We start from the raw sequence: 15,559 nt of genomic DNA on the forward strand, positions 1-15,559 counted from the left end.
TCCCCTGCCCTGGCAAGCATGTTCTTTACCACTAGCGCTACCTGGTAAGCTCAGATCCGCCTTTGATTTGGGTCAGATTCCGGGTGCAACTTGCTGGGCAGGTGGCAAATTCTGCTGCAGAGCTATAGGGTCCCGCCCCTCTTTGGGACAGAGAGATTGAGTGAGATTGGTCTCAGGGCTGAATGGGGGGACAAGACTAAGTTGAGATAAGCTTTATACTATTTAGTTTGATGTAGTTACTTTAAAAGACAAAAGAAGGGGAAGTATTTTTAATCTTAAATGAGAAGAGGAAAAATTTCTTAAGTTTTTCTTTTTCTACATCCAGAATTCAAACCGTCATGGCCTGTGTTTCTTTAGGTTTATCTTCGAGGCAACTAACACCAATTTTTAAAGTTCTGATTTTATGATGAGGCTCATTAACATCCACAAGAGAGCGACAGAGGATGAGATGGTTGGATGCATCACCTATTCAGTGGACAGGAACTTGGCAATCTCTGGGAGATGGTGAGGGACAGGGAGGCCTGGCGTGCTGTAGTCCCTGGAGTCGCAAACAGTTGGACACAACTTAGCGACTGAACAAGAACAACATATACAAAATTTTGCCTCTTTCCTCCTGAGCCCAGCCTGCCCTTGGCCTTTCCAGCTCTGACCCAAGAGCCACTCTGCTCCCCAGAGATCAGAGCCTTTCCAGCCTGCAGGACTCTCCAGGCGCACCTTGCCCCGCCTCTACTTGCTCAGGCTGTCCTCCCTGTCCTCTCCCAGAACTCGTCTGTGCCTGTTTCCTTCTGCCCTGGATGCCTCGGCTCTTCCCCCGGGCCCCGGCAGAGTGGCTCTGACCCCCTCAGGGATTCCCATATTTATCAGGCAGCCTCCCAGCGTGAGGAGCAGGGCCTGACTGTCCTCCAAGGCTCCGTGCCTGCTGCTCCTCTGTAGGGAAGGCTGCCTCCTTCCTCCAGGTAACCACTGCTCACTCCTCAAGGGTCCCTTTTTCCACAAGCTCCCTGAACCCCGAGCCCAAGCCAGGCTGTGCTGGTGGGTGCTCTCTGGTCTCCCCGCACTCTCATCCCAGCATCAAATGAGGTCATGTGAACAAAGAACCTATGGGGCGCTAGGCACTTAGCAAGCGCTGGGCAGTGCTGGCTTCCTCCCTGCTCCAAGGTTCATGGCCACTGTGACTGCCCTTAATCCATCGCCCAGCAGCTCCAGCGCAGGAGTGCGGGGACCACCCACGAGGGGCAGGGTTCCCAGTGCTGGCTCCTAGGGCTCAGAGAAAGGGGATGGGAAGCCAGAGCGAGTCTCAGCACCGCCCCTGCAGCTGTGGGCAGGCCTGGGAACTGGCCCCTCCTGGAGCCTGGAACCAGAGGTCCCAAGTACTAACTCACCCAGCAGAAAGACGAAAGAAGTCCACCTTAAGAACAGCTGGAGCAATGGTGACCGGAGGAGTGCGAAGACAAGGAGTTTTGAGTGCTGGTTTCTGACAGAGATCATTCTTAAGGGATGATAATCAGCACTGGCGAGGAATCAAAGTGTGCAAAGCGCCTAGCCGAAGTGGTTTTGTTAGGCTCGGGTTTGGAGGTGGAGCGCAGACCTGGGACGCAGGAGCCAAGTCCCCGCCCTTATTGCCGGGTGGTTCAGGGTGAAGCCCGACGGTCTAGGGCGGTGGCAGGGCCCCGCCGGCAGCAGCCTGGGGCTCCTCTTTCCTTGGCCCCGAAATCCCGGCCTCAACCCGCGCGGCTGCACCCGGGTCACCCGGCTCCCCGAGCACGTGCTCGGTCAGCGCGGAGCCAGAGACGCGCGCCTCTGATTCCGAGGCGGACACCCGCGCGCCTGCATGGCCACCGGAACGGCTTCGGGCGGCAGCCGGCTGCCCAGGGGTTCGGCGGTCTTCACCACCTTCCCCGACCTGCTCTTCGTCTTCGAGTTTGTGAGTCGCTGAGCGCCAGGGAGGGCGGGATGGGACGGGGTGGGCAGTGCCGTGCGCTCTGCCCGCCCGCCCATCCCGGAACCGCACTGGTCCGGGAGCACTGGGTGGGATAGAAAAGGCCGGTGAGGACTGTCTCTTCCCCGCCGGCACATGCAGCCTTCCGGCCCCTTCTAGCCCACGACGACGGGGAGACCGTCACCGGAGCTTAGGTGGAGAAACCAAATCCACACGGCTCAGTGGTCGGAAGCTGGCCCGGGGCCACCGGCAGCGCGCCGGTACCAAAGCTGCGCTCCCAGCTTGCTTCCCATGGGCTTCTTGGCGATCGACGTCCTTGTAGAGGCGCCCAACTCTCTCCATGGTTAGGATTTTGTTTAAAAAATATAAAAATTGACAAAAGAAAAATTAAGTATTACCAAAAAAGGTGTGGAGATAGGGTTGGTGTTGTAGGAGGAACCGAATCCGGATTATTTTCTCTTGGACGTTTCTGGTGAGTGAACGAAATTGTGGCAATCTGGAAATGATAAAACCGGCCGTCATTTGCTCGCCACAGTCATTGTGCCCAGTGTGAGGGATGGAGGGAGGGAGAGGGGCCTGTGAGAGCCGGGCCCTGACTTGGCTGACCTTGAGCATCCAAGAACTCCTGCCCATGCGGTTGGTCCCTCCTTACACTGGAGCCGCACAGCCTCAACGCGAGGCTTCGAGGCTGCGGGGAAAGCGCTTCCTGCTCTAGGCTCCTGTGAAGTGCTCCCTGGGGAACTCAGCCTAAACTTGCCAGGGCCTCACCTAAAGGCGGTGCAGGGAGGCGGGGGCGGGTGTGGGGTGGCAGGCAGGCTGTATTTCTTCTGTGGCTTTAACGCCAGAAGCCATGAGAGACATTTCCCTACACCCCCACCGCAGAAATGGCCACCTGGAGAGTCTGTTGGAAAAAAAAAACGTCCAAACCTGTTTAGAAACGGGTCCCCAGCTTCTTGTCTCCTGATTGTCAAGGAGATGTGAACAGCAAAGGGAGCAGGTTTTGTCTTCCATGGAGGGTTGGGGGAGATGGCAGAAGGGTAGCCTGGTTGCACCCTTGTGGAGGAACTGGCATCTAGGAGAAACCCTGGACACCTCTGGACCTAGCCACACCATTTGTAGGTGGGGACACTCAGGCCCAGAGTGGAAAGGACTGGTATCCACTAGAATATTCCTTCCCAGACTACTCATCTCTGTGCTTTCACTCAGCACTGAGCTTGTGCTTGCCCGAGGCTGTGTTTCTGGAAATAATCCTGTAGAACCTATGACCAGGGAATAAGCAGTGAATGGGTGGTTCCTTCAGAGCCTACTGTATATACAAAGGATGCTGGCTAAAGGTGAGGTGTGGTGGGGCAGAGAGATTTTTTAAGCAACAAAAGGACTTGCTAGTGTCTCGTAGGTTGCCCTGATGAGTGGCTTGCTCTACCTTTGTAACTGTTTGGGGAGCATTATAACAAGTCATGAGAGTGTGCGTTAGTTGGGCTTCATGCAGAAGACTCTGGTGCGCCCTCCTCCTCTTGCCCAGACAAGGTCTGGCTCAGGTGGCGGCAGGTGTGTGTGCTGGGGGTAGGGGGATCCTGGCGTCGCAGAGGGACAGCCTCCCAGCGCCCTCTGCCTCCTTTGTCATCACCGCTTAGTGGGTGGAGTGCCCCGGAGTGAAGGACGAGCCCAGCCTGCTGGGGGGAGTCTTTGGTGATGAGGAGGATCCCCCTAAAGCAACAAGTAGAAGTAGAAAACCAGGTGTAGGAAACCTCAGATCTATGGGCTAACCTGAAATGAGTCATTTTGATGCCTGCAGATAGTAGGGGCTTCTAGGAGAAATGTCTCCTTTGCCCCAAATACTCCTCTCACACCTGTCTTAGAAGTAATTTTTTTCTCCTCCCCTGCTTTCCAGCTCACACCCCTCCCACTTCCAGAGGGCCCTGGATGCCTCAGTGTCATCCCAAATTTTTTACTTCCTCCTTGAACTGGGGATGGGCTCATAGGGTGCCTGGGAGGGCAGAAAAGAAAGCAGATGCCCGTTCTTCATATTTTCGTCTGTACAAGTTGTAGGCATACAAAGCTGTATGTGTTTTGATGTGTGGAAAGAGTAGAGAACTAAAGGGCCTAAGAAGCAGCTGGCCAATCTGGGAGGGTTGTTTATGTTTTTTTAATTATGAACTGTTTCAACAACAAAACATACACAACCCAGTGAAGAAAATGGACAAAAGACTTGAATACACAGTACTCCAAAGAAGACATGCAAATGGTCAATAAGCATGTGAAAAGATACTCATCATCATTAATCATTAGGAAAGTGAAATCAAAGCCCCGCGACCACTGACCCGTTGAGCAACAACTACTGAGCCCGCAGGCCCTGGAGCCCGTGGTCCCCTGCAGTGAGAAGCCTGCGCAGTGCAAGTGGAGAGGAACCCGGCTGTCCACAACTAGAGAAAGCCTGCACAGCAATGAAAATTAAATAAGTAAAATGTTAAAAACAACAACAACAATGAGCTACTACTTCACATGAAATTAGGACTACTGTTGTCAAAAAACTGGAAAATAAGTACTGGCTAGGATGTGGATAAATTGGGACCCTCAGACATTGCTGGTGGGAATGTAGATTTGTTCAACTGCTAATTCCTCAGAAATAATTACCAGCCGTCATCACAAAAATCTACGACAATAATGGAGAGGGTGTGGAGAGAAGGAAACAGGTCCTACACTGTTGGTGGAAATGTAAATCGGTACAACCACTATAGAGAAGAGTAGTATGGAGATTCCTTAAAACACTAAGATAAAGCTACCATCTGATACTGCAATCCCACTCCTGGGTGTATAGCTGGAGAAAAACACGGTCTGAAAGGAAATATCCACCTCAGTGTTCTTTGCAGCACAGTTTAAAATAGCCAAGAAATGAAAGCAATCTAAATGTCCATTGACAGATGAATCGATAACGAAGATGTGGCACACACATGCAATGGAATATTACTCAGCCATTTAAAAGAATGAAATAATGCCAATTGCAGCAACATCAGTGGACCTGGAGATTATCATACTAAGCGAAGTAAGTCAGACAGATATCATATGATATTGCTTATATGCAAATCTTTTAAAAATTATACAAATGAACTTATTTATAACAGACACAGACTCACAGAGAATACATTAACGGCTATCCAGGGGACTGGTGGGGGCAGGGATAGATTGGAAGTTTGGGATTGACATGTACACACTGCTATATTTTAAATAGATAACCAACAAGGACCTACTGTATAGCACAGGGAACTCTGCTCAATATTATTTAATAACCTCAGTTGGAAAAGAATTTGAAAAAGAATAGGTACATGTGTATGTATAGATGGATCACTTTGCTGCACACTTGGAACTAACACGACTTTGTTAATCAGCCATCCTCCAATATAAAATTAAAATTTTTAATTAAAATTTTAAAAACAATAATTACCACATGACCCAGCAATTCCAAACCTAGGTTTAAGATCAAAAGAATTGAATACAGAGACCTGAATAGGTTCATAAACATGCATGTTTATAGCAACTCCATTCACAATAACTAACAGGTAGGAATAGCCCAAGTGTCCCATCAGTGGGTGAATTAATAAAGAAATTGTTATATTCCATGCATTGGAATATTACTCAGCCTTAGAAAGGAATGAAGCACTGATCCATACTACAGGGTTAATAAATCTGAAAACGCTATGCTGAGAAGCCAGACACAAAAGGTCACGTGGTACTGGATCCCATTTATATGAAAGGCACAGAATAGATAAATCTGTAGACATAGAACACAAATGAGTAGTTTCCTAGGGCCTGAGAAGAGAGAGAAATGGGGAGCAGTTTAATGGGCATGGTGTTTCCTTTTGGGGTGATAAAATGTTTTGGAGCTAGAGATGGTGGACTGCACAACATCATGAATGTATTAAATACCGCTGAACTGGTCAAGGTGAAATGGTTCATTTCCTGTTGTGCCAATTCCCCGTCAATTTGCTTCTTTAAATAATTTATCTACTTTGGCTGTGCTGGGCCGTCGTGGCTGTGCAGGCTTCTCTCTAGTTGTGGAGAGTGGGCTTGCTCCCACCGTGGGCCGTGGGCACCTTCTCTCCTCGCAGAGCACAGGCTTGAGGGCGCGCGGGCCTCAGCCGCGTGGGCTCCGGAGCATAGGCTCAACAGTGGCCCACGGACTTAAGTGCTCCGGGCCACGGGGGGTCTTCCCAGGCCAGGGATCAAACCGGCCTCTCCTGTATTGGCAGGGGGATTCTTTACCACCGAGCCACCAGGGAGACCCTTCCACTTCAGCCTCTTAAAACTTAAGAACTATTTCAAATATTATCGAAAAGTATATATGATATTTTTGGAGAAGGAAATGGTAACCCACTCCAGTATTCTTGCCTGGAGACTTCCATGGAAAGAGAAGCCTGGCGGGCTACAGTCCATGGGGTTGCAGAGTCGGACACGACTGAGCGACTCACACTACACTATATATAATACTTTAATGAATACCCATGTAATTATCACTCAGCTTTGTCAGATCTTAATGTTCCTCTCAGTATTAAGGAAATAGAACTTTCAGATGACATCCAAGCCCCCTGGATATTCTGCTTATTACTGTCTCTTCTCCTTCCAGCTACAGAACCACCCCTGGGCTGAATGTGTGTTCAGGGTTAAAACTTGACTGCACCCCTAACTACCTATGACTACACGTGGTGTGGTTTTATGTTTTCTCACTTTATGAAAGTTTTGTTGCCCTGTACATATCCTTCTGCAACAGGCTTTTCATGCAGCCTTGTTCTGAGATTAATACATCTTGACACTCTTTATCCATCTTCTGTTGATGGGCGTTTGGGCGATTTCCAATCTGCTTCATTTTGATATTGCAGACAACACTGCCAAAGAACATTCTTGTATTCACTTTACTTGTATGTTGGGAATTTCTTTCACGAACACACAGAGATTTGACTTGCTGGGTCATAAGGGTTGCACATCCTCCTATTCCCAGACGTTAGCACATCACTGTTCAAAAGGGTTATTCTACCTTACATAGCCTGGGAGCGGCATTACCAGGAAGCTAATAAATATTAATTAAGCTCAGGACCCTTGCTTGCTCGGGCCCCTTCTAAGACTCTGGCTTGCTTTGCATTCTTTTAGAAAGAAGGTTCTTTCCCATACTGTATAACCCTCCTGACTCCCACCAGCAGCTTAGCAAAGTCTCCATTGTTCCCAGACCTTGCCTCACTTGGTAGAGTCAGACTTCGTAATTTTCTTCTAGTCCAACGGGTGTGAAAGGCTTGATCAATTTTTTAAAATCTGTGGTCCAGTGAGTTGTTGCTTACTCCCAGTCTGTATTCCCATACCTGACTTCCCAATAGCCTGGGAGTTGCGGATGCCAGACCTTCAGCCTCCAGGTCAGCAGGGTGGACACCACTCCCCTCCCAAGACCAGGACACCGCCCAGGAGCAGGGAAGAATGCTATCTCAGGTGCGGCGTGGCCGCGCTCCCCCGGGCCTGCACCCCGACCCTGGGGCCCCTGACCTCTGAAGCCTGCAGGGTCGTCACAGGAAGAGGAAGGCAGGCACAACCCAGTGGTGTAAGCCTGTCTCTGAGCCACACCCACCACGCAGGTGTTGCCAGAAGTGGGGTCACAGAACAGGGCATGCTGAGCCAGGGGAGGCTGGGGGAGGGGCACTTCCTCTGCAGTTCACCAGCCCCAGGGCCGAAGGACCGCTGGGAGCAGGAGCAAGGCTCGTGGGGCAGCCTCCTCTCCACCAGTGTGACTCCTCCCGGCCATTTCTCAAGCCGACCCTACATACGAGGGCAGTGTCATGGTGAACTGCTCTTGCGTCACCCTGTGTAACTGTCACACACACACAGAGGTCCTGACCTGGGCTCCACAGCCAGCCTGTCGAAGCTGGCACTCAGCAGCTGTGAGGATGTGAGCAGGCAACTGTGCCTCAGTTTTTGCATCAATAAAATGGGGACATGACAGTATAAACCTGTGGGATGCTGTGAGGAATAAGTGAATGTCATATACACAAAGCTCTTAAAACAAGTGATGCACACAGTTACTGTTCAGTAGCAATCAGGTGCAATTATTAATTTATTAATACCTCAAATGCATGGTCTGAGATCACCTGGCTAGTGTGTGCTGAAAGGAGGCAAGCGGAGAGGGGGCAGGGGCAGTAAGGATGATCCATACCATCTTTTCTTTAGATGCCCTTCTCAGGCAGGACGTTGAGTAGATTTGGGAGTGGGTGAGGCTGTTGAGGGAACATTTAACTTGTCTCTGGGGTCAAGTACCACACAGATAGCCTATCTCAATAGGGGCGTCCCAAAGACTCTTCTCACCAAAGAGGGGAACGGAGGGCAGAAGTGGGTATGTCCTCCGCTAGGAGCTGCTCTGGCCAGCCTGACCAGGGGTGGTGGCCAAGGAGGAGAGGATGCTGTGGCTGCCCTTCCTGTCTTGTGCCTTCAGGGTGGCACCAGCATGGTGCCAGGACCCTGGGGAAAGCTTTGTGAATTCTGAGCACATACTAATAGCAAATTGCTATATCTGCCAGAAGGCCTAGGAGCAGTTACCACTGGGCCTGGTTTAGGTTTTCAAACATGATTTGTCATCGTGTCAGTTTATCACTGTCTGGCAGCGCACTGTTTCAGGGCGAGGGCACCTGCTGGCACAAAACCTTGCCCCCAATCTCCCACAGCCTCCGTCGTGTCCTCCAGCTGCCTGCTGATAAGCCAGACACTGCTGATCGAGGGACCTGGCCAGAAGGGGGCCACCCAACCAGCTCTCACATCTGAGGACTCCTCCCTAAGACAGAGCAGCCCCTCCGTGGTCTCCGTTCATGGTGCCCCTTTGGTGCCGGTGCTGGTGTGGCTAAGTCCTCTGTACCCAGCTGACCTGGAAACCCACTCTGAGAGCACCCTCTCCTGCACTGCAGGCCAGGCGGGGTCTGTCCACTGCCTGATGCAAGGCTCTGCCCATGCCCCTGGCACACACGGGGTTCTCTGAGACACTAGTTCTCAGCCTGCGTCCACAGGAAAGGGACTGGCGTTTATCTCCTACCTGGCTAATGTGTTTGAATCAGAAGAGAATCCTCGACCACAAGGGCAGAAAAAGGGTAAAACTGACAACCACACCCATTCCCAAAGAGAGAATCTGAGGCCCTGCAGAGCAGTGCCGTTGGCTGAGGGCGCTCTGCTCACTGCGGCATATGCACTGTTGTGAGCTCGCCGCACGGCTGGCCCCCTGGGTGCCTCCCATCAGATCTCCTGTTTTTCTTGCACAGAACCCACTCCTGTCTGATCTAAGCGTCCAAGGATTTTTGTCTCTTATGGCTGACATTCATATTTTTCATGAAACCTCCTTATTCTTCTGTATCCTGCTGGGTAAAGCCAGTGGGCACAGGGAGAGAAGAAGGTCCATCCAAACGAGGGCAAGCCTGTCTACAAGCCCCTGGCTTTGTGGATCTGAGGTCATGACCTCTACATCTGTCCGTACACTCCTGGAGCTCACTGACCCTGAGGACACCAAGCAGAGTGTCTTCTGGATAACGACAGGGGCAAGAGTTCCCATCCTCAGCCCGCAGGCCCTCAGGAGGATGGTGCCAAGTTCTGCAGCTCCTTGGACCCTCTGACTGCAAAGCCATGTCCACCTGTGTCCCAGCCCAGGCCTTTTCTGGCGAGGGAGACTTCACTGGAATGGAGATGGACCAGGAGAAGGGGAGGCAGGTGCAGAGACTCCCAGCACAGTTGTGCCTTGTCCACAGGGGGAGCTGGACTGGGGCACTGAGGTCATGACCCCTACATCTGTCCTTACGATCCTGGGGGCTCCCCAACCCTGAGGACACTAAGCAGGGTGTCTTCTGGATGATGACAAGGAGAGAGTACTTCTCTCATGCCTGTCCTATGTCATCCAAGACCAGGACTTCTTGGGTCCTGGACTTGGACATTTAGGGGCCAATTTTTTTTAATGCTAATAACATAGTGTAACTAATTCATTTTGCAAAGTAAAGACCAAAAGGATCAACTAGTCACTACCATTTTATAAAAGAAAGGATATTTTTATATCAAAAATACTTGCTGTTATTCAGTTGCTCAGTTATGTCTGATTCTGTGACCCTATGGACTGCAACACGCAAGGGTTCCCTGTCCTTCACCATCTCCCGGAGTTTGCTCAAACTCATGTCCATTGAGTCAATGATGCCATCCAACCATCTCATCCTCCGTCATCCCGTTCTCCTCCTGACTTCAATCTTTCCAGCATCAGGCTCTTTTCCAATGAGTTGGCTCTTTGCATCAGGTAGCTAAAATATTGGAGCTTCAGCATCAGTCCTTCCAATGAGTATTCAGGGTTGATCTCCGTTAGGATGGACTGGTTGGATCTCCTTTCTGTCCAAGAGACTCTCAATAGTCTTCTCTAGCACCACAGTTCAAAAGCATCAATTGTTTGGCACTCAGCTTTCTTTATGGTCCAGCTCTCACATCTGTACATGACGACTAGGAAAACCATAGCTTTGACTATATGGGCCTTTGTCAGCAAAGTGATGTCTCTGCTTTTTAATACGCTGTCCAGGTTTGTCATAATTTTTCTTCCAAGGAGCAAGCATCTTTTAATTTTGCGGCTGCAGTCACAGGATTTTGGAGCCCAAGAAAACAAAATCTACAACAGTTTCCATTGTTTCCCCATCTATTTGCCATGAAGTGATGGGACCAGATGCCATGATCTTAGTTTTTTGAATGTGGAGTTTTAAGCCAGCTTTTTCACTCTCCTCTTTTACCTTCATCAAGAGGCTCTTTAGTTCCTCTTTGCTTTCTGCCATCCAAAAGTTAGGAAGGATATAACCTCAGAATTAGCTCTTCTAATGATAAAACTGGATGGCATATTTCCTTTCTCGTGCTAACGAATTTTTACCTTGTATATGACTCAGTTTGCCCATCTCACAAATGGTTCAGTATGAGGATTAAGCGGGTTAACATTTGTAGCCTCTGGGCCTGGGCTCTCCTGGTCCGACCCTCGCCCCTTCTCCCCCCTCTGCAGGTCTCCGGGGGGCTGGTGTGGATCCTCATCCTCTTGGCCCAGGTGCCTGTCCCCCTGGTCCAGGGCTGGGTCCTGTTCGTGTCTGTGTCCTGCTTCATAGTCACCACTCTCCTGCTTTGCCTCTACATTGTTGGTGCCCATAAGAACTGGAGTTTCTGGATCACCCTGGCGAGTCCAGCCCTGCGCGTCTGGGAGCAGGGGGTAGTGATGGACACTCCCCTGGGAGGCGGGCTTTTCCAGTGCTGGGTGAGGAGACCTCCAAGGCCGAGCAGCCCACAGCAGCCCAGGGCTCCCGCGCAGGAGGCTGACTGTCTGTCCCCATCTGGTTCTCCGGGGGCTCTGCCTTCTCCTCTGTGATCACCCCTCTCCTGGAAACCAGCAGCCTGACATCCCTCCCTGTCCCTCCCCCACCTGCCAGGGGTCGGTCGTCGTCTCCCACCGCCCAGCGGGACCGGCTTTCACCTCCGGGAGGGGCCGGGGAGCCGGGGCGGGGGGGGGGGGGGGGGGGGGGCGGGGTCCCCGCCTCTCACGCTGGGTCACCAGAGAGGAACCGGGCGGGGAAGAGGGATGGCCTGTGATCGCTCTTCGCGTGAATTCTGCCTGAGGTCCGTGAAGGGCGGAACTGGCAGCTGGGTCACCTGCCCTGACCTCCCCTGGACGGGCGTGGGGCTGTTAGCCAGGCTCCGTACTCTCCAAAGGCCTCCAGCCTAGGCTTAGAAACCCCCTCCATTCACAACCACTCAAAGCCCCGTTCTAGTACATTTTTCCTTTTAACCATACCTGGAGCCCCACTAGACTACCCCCCAAAATGAACAACAAAACAATGGACACGGCCTAACCTTCTCCCTCTGCACTGGCGCCAAGACTGCACCTGAACTCCGGACCGTGACCACGGATAACACAGCTCATGTCCAAAACCAGTTTCCAACAATCCAAGAGGCCCTCTCCCGCCCTTACTAGATCTCATCTCAGGTGAAAGCCCCTCCTCCTTTAAGGTCCTTGCTCTGCCTCCCAAACCAGCGAGCAGCCCTGGTTAGTTAATCAGTCCTTGTGAGGAGGGGGCTGGGGCTGGACCGGAGGTTGGGGCGGGGAAGGGGTAACAGAGGGGCCTGGCCAGGCAGGGACAGGTGGGGTCAATGGGCCCTCTGGGACCACAGCTGCCCACGTCACCACGGGCACCCCGCCTCTCTGACGGCCCTTTCTGACCTGCAGGACACAGCCTACCATTGCCTCGCCGCCCTGTTTTACTTCAGCGCCTCTGCCCTGGAAACTCTGGTCACTATCGGCCTGCAAGACGACATATACAAACACTACAGTGAAAACATCTCCGCTGCGGTGAGTCCTCAGTTCAGCCTCAGTGTTCACAGCTCCCGCCGCCCACTGATGGGGGCTCTGAGCAGAAGGGTTCCCGAGTCCTCCCTGGAGGTTCTTAGTTCACTTAATTCTCAACCAAGTAAACCTTCCCCCGCCGATTTCTGGAAAAACAAAGCCCCAGAGAGGGGAACTGATGCACCCAGATCCCCTCGGGCACAGTCAGTGCTGCGGTGCCCAGGCCCGGGCTGGCCAGGGGTCTGAGCCTGGGCGGGCTTTGAGGGGGCAGATGCGGGAGGGGGCGTGACCGCGAGGGCCTGCACTTCGGAGCTCCTGTGAACAATCTCATTTCCCCCTCACAGCAGCCTGACGATGCAGGTGCTGTTATCACACCCATGTCACAGATGGGGAGCCAGGCCCCAAGAGCGTGCACAACTCCCCCTGGGGTGACCAGGAGCTGGAGGAGCCTGGGGTCCAAGTGTGAGCAGAGTCTGGCCGCCTGGGGTCCAGGCTGCCCCTGAGGGCCTTCCAGGGACGCTCGCAGTCAGGGTGGGGACAGCGTTGAGACCAGGGATGGGAAACTGAGCGGCCAGTGTCTCCCAGGCCCTGGCTCGGGGGCTGCGGGGAGGCACCTCCAGGCACAGCATGTCCAGGCCTCCAGCTGTGGGTGTCCGCTTCTGGGACTAGACCTTTGTCTCTTGTCGACGGCATCTCCTTCCTGACAGCTCTGAGAACCTGTGCAGTAAGACGGTGTGAACTTCACACTCATTCTTTCTGCAGGTCTCTTGTGCCTCTGAACCTCAGTTTGCTCACCTATAAAATGAGACAGCAATTCTGTTTCCCTGGAGGATGAGAGAGCTATTAAACCACTTCCTCCCAAGACTTCCCAGGTAGCAATGGGTAGAACAGGGGCTGGAACCTCCCTCACCCCATTAGGAGAATAGATAGGGTGAGACTGTGTCCTGGGGGCACCTTGCCTGCAGGTCCCTAAGCTCTAAAAGGAACTGTGGGGACAAGACCCCTTAGTGGGCCATGAGTTCATGACTTTTCTCGTTGCTGAAATGGATCAGAATGACAGGGAATTCAAGAGAGAGGGGACATATGTATAACCTACAGCTGATTCATGTTGATGTATGGCAGAAACCAACACAATATTGTAAAGCAATTACCCTCCAATTAAAATGCATAAATTAAAAAAAAAAAAGAATGGCAAGGAATGAGAATGTATTGTTTCCTAGAAATCTTCTCCAGAGTTGTGCTTGTGTAGGCTTGCACAAGCGTGCTAATTCATATCAGATGTATTTCTAACCATGAACATTGTTTAAAAAACAAGAAAAAGTTGAAGAAACATTACTCCTTACTTAGACCTCTAGGAAACCCTGAGGTCAAATGTGACGACAGGCCACAACATGACCATCCTAGGTGCCAAAGCTGTGCCCCCGCACGCCTTTTGGGAAGGGTAGGTCAGAGGGCAGCAGAGGATGAGATGGTTAGACAGCATCACTGACTCAGTGGACGTGAGCAAACAGGAGGTGGTGAAGGACAAGGAAGCCTGGCGTACTGCAGCCGAAGGGGCCACAGAGCCGGACACACCTGAGTGACTGAACAGCAGAGGTTGAAATAAAACCCACGGCGGGGGCGGGGGGTGCCGCTGGGCTCTGGGGAGGGGGTTAGTGTGGGTGCCCTTCCTGCTCCGAGGGAGGGGTCTTGGGCAGAGAGCCTCGAAGCCTGTCTGCTCGTCCCCAGGGGCCCATCCCCTTCCCCGGGGAAGCCACACACTCCCCTCAGCTCCCAGCCGCTCCCCAGTTCCATAAGCAGGGCCCCCTCATGGTCCCTGGGACCCCCTCAACTGTCCCACAGCGTGGGAGCCTCTCCCATATTAGTTCATCTCCCAAGATGGCTCCCAACGACAGCAAGGCAGCAGCTGGTTGCTCCTCCTTCCCCTGGGAGGGTCATCCGCCTCCTCCCTCCCCTTCAAGGGACTGTTTCTTCACCCCCCACAGTAGAGAACCCATCGGTACCTCCCTCATCCCAACCCCAGCAGCTGGAAACTCCTGACCCCACACCCAAGGTCAAGCCAGATGCAAATGTTTGCTTGTGGGCAGGCAGCCCTCAGGGCCAGCCACTCGGAGCTGGGTGATAGGATAGACGGTGCCCCAGTGAAAACATGGCAGGTCAGGGCCTTGACCAGGCAGTGTGACCGTCTGCCACATTTCTCAGCCTCTGCTTCCAGCAGCTTTCTCAGTAAGCCCCCTCTTTTCAGCAAAAGCTCAAAATTCCTTCTCCCCATGCCAGTCCCTCACTTCCTGTGTCCTGGCTTCCTGGCCTATGCTTGTGAAATTCAGGATCTTAGCATAAAATTCTCGTGGGGGTCTGAGGATGTCCAGGCAGCAATGAGACCTTAAGCAGAGCCAGCAAACCCACGTTGTCATATTCTCTGAGCCAAGGCTGCTGGAATCACAGTTGGCAGACTCGGGTGGTCCTGGTATGCAGGAAGGAAGTTTTCCATGAAGAGCAGGGGATATTCGCCTGCAAGTATCTTTGGAGGGGTCTTGAGGGCCCTCATTTCCAACTGGGTGGCACCAAATGGAGATGTGTGATGGTAGATGGCTGACTTTGCATGCCAAGGTCAGGAGATGCAATAGGTCACCTGGAGTCGCTGCCTAGAGCGTTCTGGGCTACACCTGGGCTCTGCAGGAAAAGATGACTATGTGAGTGATGGGAAGCAACGGCAGCCCACACAATTCAGGGCCAAGTGTCATGCAAGCCGCCAGCCCAGCTTGGAAGGCCCAGGACTTGCCCTCCACCAGGCACCCCCAGTAATGGTTATTTTTCTTGGTTTCAGGTGTTCTCAATCATAGTCTCACTGCTGTACGTGGTCCATGCCGTGTTTTCTTTAATCAGATGCAAGGTTTCCTACAGGAACAGAGAACATTCCTGAAAACACAGACAATGGTCACTAATCAGGCTGCCTTCCAGCATAACATTTGAGGATGCAGAATTGCTCTTGATGGTGGAAAAGGAAAACAAAAAGCGACATTCTCTCTGTGGGTGCTATGTTGACTATTCATGTACCTTCATGTCAGGGTAAAGGGCTCGTTACCTTTAGCCTCCAAGAGTTGAGAGGTCTTTCTAGGGTCATTTCCTATTGAATGGGGTGGTGGAGTGGGAAGTGGGGACTGTGATCTGAGAGACCACAAAACAAGGATCCCCCACTGGTCCCTGGACTGAGTCTTTGTTGCTGTCGATTGCAATTTTCCATGGGCTCTTTTGAGTAT

At 52.1% G+C, this 15,559-nt stretch overlaps 1 protein-coding gene across 3 annotated transcripts; it reads left to right on the forward strand.

Annotated features, from left to right (window-relative positions):
* The first annotated feature begins 1,651 nt into the window (after nucleotides 1-1,651).
* Nucleotides 1,652-15,428, forward strand: LOC122441345 (myelin and lymphocyte protein-like). Of its 3 annotated transcripts, none has more exons than XM_043467759.1 (4): nucleotides 1,652-1,924; nucleotides 10,971-11,138; nucleotides 12,183-12,305; nucleotides 15,127-15,428. In XM_043467759.1, the coding sequence occupies exons 1-4, from the start codon at nucleotides 1,832-1,834 to the stop codon at nucleotides 15,220-15,222; spliced, it is 480 nt and encodes a 159-aa protein (XP_043323694.1). In that variant the 5' UTR covers nucleotides 1,652-1,831; the 3' UTR covers nucleotides 15,223-15,428. The 3 variants fall into 3 exon arrangements, with proteins under 3 accessions (XP_043323694.1, XP_043323692.1, XP_043323693.1); XM_043467757.1 differs by lacking the exon at nucleotides 15,127-15,428 and adding an exon at nucleotides 12,644-13,435; XM_043467758.1 differs by lacking the exon at nucleotides 15,127-15,428 and adding an exon at nucleotides 12,647-13,435.
* The last annotated feature ends 131 nt before the right edge of the window (nucleotides 15,429-15,559 follow it).

This window comes from Cervus canadensis, chromosome 5, assembly GCF_019320065.1.
Source record: "Cervus canadensis isolate Bull #8, Minnesota chromosome 5, ASM1932006v1, whole genome shotgun sequence".
Lineage (NCBI taxonomy): Eukaryota > Metazoa > Chordata > Mammalia > Artiodactyla > Cervidae > Cervus > Cervus canadensis.